Source organism: Anomaloglossus baeobatrachus, chromosome 10, assembly GCF_048569485.1.
Source record: "Anomaloglossus baeobatrachus isolate aAnoBae1 chromosome 10, aAnoBae1.hap1, whole genome shotgun sequence".
In the NCBI taxonomy this organism is placed as follows: domain Eukaryota; kingdom Metazoa; phylum Chordata; class Amphibia; order Anura; family Aromobatidae; genus Anomaloglossus; species Anomaloglossus baeobatrachus.
This window is the reverse complement of record NC_134362.1, coordinates 14,245,586-14,251,585: the sequence shown is the minus strand read 5'-3', so window position 1 is coordinate 14,251,585 and position 6,000 is coordinate 14,245,586. Positions and strand designations below refer to the sequence as shown.

General features: G+C 57.4%; 1 protein-coding gene across 1 annotated transcript in view; it reads left to right on the top strand.

Moving 5' to 3' along the window:
• Positions 1–436: 436 nt before the first annotated feature.
• The window catches only part of MAPK8IP1 (mitogen-activated protein kinase 8 interacting protein 1), an 88,051-nt gene continuing 82,487 nt past the window's right edge, over positions 437–6,000 (top strand). Inside the window, exon 1 of the mRNA XM_075326321.1 lies at positions 437–559. Within this exon, the coding sequence (XP_075182436.1) occupies positions 474–559 (86 nt within the window). The 5' untranslated portion in view covers positions 437–473. The remainder of the gene's footprint in view (positions 560–6,000) is intronic.

Genomic DNA, 6,000 nt, shown 5'->3' with positions numbered 1-6,000 from the left:
GCATGGTAGTGCCCGCTCATCACTAGTTACCAGTACTGAGCCCCCGAGCATGGTAGTGATCACTCATCACTAGTTACCAGTACTGAGCACCCGAGCATGGTAGTGCCCGCTCATCAAGTGCCCACCAGCCACTCAAATTTAGCAGCACCAAATAATGACTGGTTTACATTTCTGACAAAAGAGGAAAATGTAAGGATTTCCATAACAGATTATTTTCTATTTGTTTATTTTGTTTATTTGTATCTCTGGGGTAAATGCAGCTTGATACAATGTATCATAGAGGAGCCTGAGAGGGAGGAAGGTGTAATAATGTGACCATAGTGAGTCCATGAGTTCCCATCTCCTCCACCCACCTGTCACCCTCATCCTCTCCCCTGGTCCTCCTCCTCTGCTACCTGTCAGCATCCCCCTCCCCCTCCTCTGCTCCCACCTCCTCCCTCTCCCTGTTCAGGGCTGAGCATCTCAGAGACAGAATGGCGGAGAGAGAAAAGGCAAGCACTACCCCAGCCGGCTCCTCTCCATTCCTGGGGCTGCACCTGGCATCACCCCCACATTTCAGGTACCTTTATGGCTGTGAGCTTCAGATCTGCTCTCCCAAGGGGGGAGGGGGAGGTGCAGCTGATTCTGCAAACACCTCCTGTGCTGTGTGCGCTGTGCATAGCTACAGAGATATGACCATTACCATCTATATCTATCCCTCTATCTATATCTACCAATGTTTATATCTCGGATGCAGCCCCCATTATTTGGGTGTGGTGTGTATGTACAGGATTTTTGTTGGGGGGTATTTTTCATGCACATCCTCAACAACAAAAAATAGGGTTAGACCGATGTTGTTGGTGTCACATTGAATCCTGCATATTCCAATTGTAGACTAACAGGTGTGGAGGAGGTCGCTGGTACAAGGCATGGCGGGGAGGCCCTGGGGGTTGTATTGCCCCCTGCACAGATTTGGGGGACCCGTGAATTTTGGTGATGACTGCACTGGCGCCACCGTTTGGATTTTGCAATTTTCTTCCCATACAGCATTGTTATTGACCCCCAGAGATCACTATTGTTCTGTTGTTGTTGATGTATTTGTAGAATTTTTTTCTCCATTACTGATTTTTCCACAATTTTTGGGGGTCAGCTGCACAGAAGCAAAAATAGCGCCTCTGACTGCGCTGGGCCTGCAGAATTCTCTCCGGATTGGATCTTGAGGCTCGTTCCCAGGCCCCCGGGTTGAGGCTCGTTCCCAAGCATTCATGTATCTCGTGCCCTTCAAGATGTTTTTTCACAATTTTTGGGGGTCACCTGCACAGAAGCGAAAATCACGCCTCTGATGTGGATGGGCTGTGCCGAATTCTCTCCGGATTGTATCTGTCCGAGTTCAGGCTTCCCGAGTCGCCGGGTTGAGGCTGGTTCCCGGGCCGCCAGGTTGAGTATCGTTCCAGGCCGCCAGGTAGAGGCGGTTCGTTCCCGGTTGAGTGGGCTCGTTCCCAGGCGGCCAGGTTGAGTCGGCTCGTACCCAGGCGGCCGGGTTGAGTCGGCTCGTTCCCAGGCGGCCGGGTTGAGTCGGCTCGTTCCCAGGTGGCCGGGTTGAGTCGGCTCGTTCCCGCGCCCCCGGTTGGAGTCGGATCGTTCCCGGGCCCCCGGTTGGAGTCGGCTCGTTCCCGGGCCCCCGGTTGGAGTCGGCTCGTTCCCGGGCCCCCGGTTGGAGTCGGCTCGTTCCCGGGCACCCGGTTGGAGTCGGCTCGTTCCCGGGCCCCCGGTTGGAGTCGGCTCGTTCCCAGGCGGCCGGGTTGAGTCGGCTCGTTCCCGGGCCCCCGGTTGGAGTCGGCTCGTTCCCGGGCCCCCGGTTGGAGTCGGCTCGTTCCCGGGCCCCCGGTTGGAGTCGGCTCGTTCCCGGGCCCCCGGTTGGAGTCGGCTCGTTCCCGGGCCCCCGGGTGGAGGCGGCTCGTTCCCGGGCCCCCGGGTGGAGGCGGCTCGTTCCCGGGCCCCCGGTTGGAGTCGGCTCGTTCCCGGGCCCCCGGTTGGAGTCGGCTCGTTCCCGGGCCCCCGGTTGGAGTCGGCTCGTTCCCGGGCCCCCGGTTGGAGTCGGCTCGTTCCCGGGCACCCGGGTGGAGGCGGCTCGTTCCCGGGCCCCAGGTTGGAGTCGGCTCGTTCCCGGGCCCCAGGTTGGAGTCGGCTCGTTCCCGGGCCCCCGGTTGGAGTCGGCTCGTTCCCGGGCCCCCGGTTGGAGTCGGCTCGTTCCCGGGCCCCCGGTTGGAGTCGGCTCGTTCCCGGGCCCCCGGTTGGAGTCGGCTCGTTCCCGGGCCCCCGGTTGGAGTCTGCTCGTTCCCGGGCCCCTGGTTGGAGTCTGCTCGTTCCCGGGCCCCCGGTTGGAGTCTGCTCGTTCCCGGGCCCCCGGTTGGAGTCTGCTCGTTTCCGGGCCCCCGGTTGGAGGCGGCTCGTTTCCGGGCCCCCGGTTGGAGGCGGCTCGTTCCCGGGCCCCCGGTTGGAGGCGGCTCGTTCCCGGGCCCCCGGTTGGAGCCGGCTCGTTCCCGGGCCCCCGGTTGGAGTCGGCTCGTTCCCGGGCCCCCGGTTGGAGTCGGCTCGTTCCCGGGCACCCGGTTGGAGGCGGCTCGTTCCCGGGCCCCCGGTTGGAGCCGGCTCGTTCCCGGGCCCCCGGTTGGAGTCGGCTCGTTCCCGGGCCCCCGGTTGGAGGCGGCTCGTTCCCGGGCCCCCGGTTGGAGCCGGCTCGTTCCCGGGCCCCCGGTTGGAGTCGGCTCGTTCCCGGGCCCCCGGTTGGAGGCGGCTCGTTCCCGGGCCCCCGGTTGGAGCCGGCTCGTTCCCGGGCCCCCGGTTGGAGTCGGCTCGTTCCCGGGCCCCCGGTTGGAGTCGGCTCGTTCCCGGGCACCATCATGTGTCTTGTGCCCTTCAAGATGTGTTTTCCAGTTGTGATTTCACTGCCATCTCAGGATTGGGGAGTACTCGCTGTATAACACTCTTCTCTGGTTGGTTGATATCAGCCTTTAAATCTGGGGAGGCTGAGGCTTGTAGTTCCCCCTATAAAATAGCTGGTGTCTCAATACTGTGCCTTATTTGAAGGCACTAAAACTCCCAGCATGCACAGACCTGACTTTCCAATATGCTTTAATCCGGCTGTATTTTGTTGTCTTAGGCCACTGGGCCCGTTCTGGGACTTGTAGTCCTACCCGACCTTTAGCGCCACAGATTGTATTCCCTGTTGCTTCTATGGCGAAAAAATCTATTCGGCAACAATGTAACGCCTGATCTGTAATGTAACGTTCTTCTATTACATTGGGTGCTGAAGATGATTAATCCCAGCGTGGTCCGGCACAGACTGCTGGGAGTTGTAGCTCTGCACGGTAGATGCCCGGTGCTGCGGGCGGTGCATGGAGTACCAGCTCCTGGTACCGGGCGCCTGCGGCTCTGCTGTCACCAGGCGCCGCTCATCGCTTCTTGCTGGATGAATGCTTTTCACTAGCGGTTACTGCAGCTCGGCTGCATCCAGCAATGGAGCAATTAAAGGCGTCTGTGATAATGACCGGCAGCTCCGGCAGAAATAATGATCCGGGCAGAGCCTCGTCCTGGGGGGTCATTAGAGGATGGGGGGAGGCTGTGATTCTGCTCTGCTGGGCCCTGGAATACCACTGATTGTATCAGTCTGTGCCACATGGAGCCACTGAGCAAGAACAGACCCAACCGGACCGTCCAATGGACCAGCGCCTTCCATCTCTCTGGATTACCTCCAGGCAAGGTGGCATCATACAGAACTAACGAGTGTTACAGCACCTGTAGTGCAGGAGGTGCGAGTCAGTGTATGGACAAACATGTCACGGGTAACAGCCAGGTGGTTTCTGACAATAGAAGGTCACAGCATTTGGTTGCACAGAATGCTCCCTGACTTTCCATTGTTCCTGCTGTCAGTATTCATTGGTATAGACTTTCCTGCTGGGTTTTCATCTCTTCCCCTTTAGGACCCAGTGGAGCTCTCCTTCCGTCCAGCTGCTGATCATCAGAATTCTCTTGGTGCTTAAATACTCACTTCTTCCCTGGACTGGTGCTGGTGATATTTTCAGTTCATTCAAGCCCTGGGTGCAAGCAGGTGGCTTGCTCTCATCTGTAGTATCGTTGCTGAACTCCTGCCTGTCATGTGTGGATAAGTAGTTCATGCTTTTCCTCGTGTGTCCTCCTTGTGTCTTCTTTAGTGTTTAGTTGGGTTGATGAAGAGCTCATCCCACCCATTCCCTATTTAGGATCCAGCACTAGGGATACCTAGGGTCAGGTATGCGGCTCGATGCATAAGTGTGGAACCTCTCTAGGCTGGTGAGGGACCCCAGGGACCAGCTGTAGGTTTGGTCAGGGGTCACCAGATCCTCCTTCCCTTTTGCCGCTTGTTTGGCACTTCCCTGTACCTAGCGTCACACTCCATTGCAGGATCTCAATAGTTCATATTCCTGGGCAGGGGCTTCACTATAGACTGGGTCCCCCATGAAGGCGGTCCGGAATCTGTGTCTCCTCTTTCCCCCTTGTCTGATTCTCCCGTGCAGGACGGCAGGGGGAACTACGGTAAGTGCAGGGGCTGCAATCACACCTGGGCCCTGGAGCCTCGGGGGTCTGATTGGCCTATGTGATAAGACCAGTGCTATTGAAGACTTGCAATAATTGGGGGTCCGTTAGAGTTTTTGTATTGGGGTCCATGATCTTCAGGTTCTGCCGTTGCAGACGGCGCAGGATCGCTACGTCCGGTATCCAAATGTGTGTGCAAATGTAGCGGCCGGAATCCACAATGCAAATCAGGCTGAATATACCTCGCGGGCTGCAGGGTTTGCTCATTTAACCCCTGGAGGCTGCAGATCCTTTCTCCCCTGGAGGCTGCAGACCATTTCTCTCCGGCGCTGTGTGACTGTGGGCCCCCTCTCCTCCGTGACCTGAGCGGTATGTGCTCTCCCTGCCCCCTGATTTATGGGCCCCTATGAGCTGTATGGGCTTTCCCCCCCCCCCCGAGATGTATGCCCTGGCCCCGCAGAGCCGCGTGTGTGGGCCCCCCAGAGCCACGTGTGTCTGTCTCTCTGTAGCACAGCCGAGTGTGTCTGTCTGTAGCAGAGCCGTGGGTGTCTGTCTGTAGCAGAGCCGAGTGTGTCTGTCTGTATGCAGCAGAGCTTTGTGTGTCTGTCTGTATGCAGTAGAGCTGTGTGTGTCTGTGTGTATGCAGCAGAGCTGTGTGTGTCTGTCTGTATGCAGTAGAGCTGTGTGTGTCTGTGTATGCAGCAGAGCTGTGTGTGTCTGTGTGTATGCAGTAGTGTGTGTGTCTGTGTGTATGCAGTAGAGCTGTGTGTGTGTGTGTATGCAGCAGAGCTGTGTGTGTATGCAGCAGAGCTATGTGTGTCTGTGTGTATGCAGCAGAGCTGTGTGTGTATGCAGCAGAGCTATGTATGTCTGTGTGTATGCAGCAGAGCTGTGTGTGTCTGTGTGTATGCAGCAGAGCTGTGTGTGTCTGTGTGTATGCAGCAGAGCTGTGTGTGTGTCTGTATGTAGCAGAGCTGTGTGTGTATGCAGCAGAAGTGTGTGTGTGTCTGTGTGTGTATGCGGCAGAGCTGTGTGTGTATGCAGCAGAGGTGTGTGTGTGTCTGTGTGTGTATGCAGCAGAGGTGTGTGTGCGGGTGTATGCATGCAGCAGAGGTGTGTGTGTCTGTATGCATGTATGATGTGTATCTATGTATGTATTTTTGTGAGTTTGTCTTTAAATATGCATATGTACGTGTACGTATGTGTGTGCCTGCGTGTGGATGGGGCCCACTGGGACTCTTCCGCCCGGGGCCCACAAAAACCTGGAGCCGGCCCTGATTTCACCCCTGGAGGCTGCAGATCATTTCGCCCCTGGAGGCTGCAGATCATTTCGCCCTTGGACGCTGCAGACCATTAAACCCTGGAGGCTGCAGATCATTAACGGCTGGAGGCTGCAGATCGTTTCTCCCCTGGAGGATGCAGACCATTAAACCCTGGAGGCTGCAG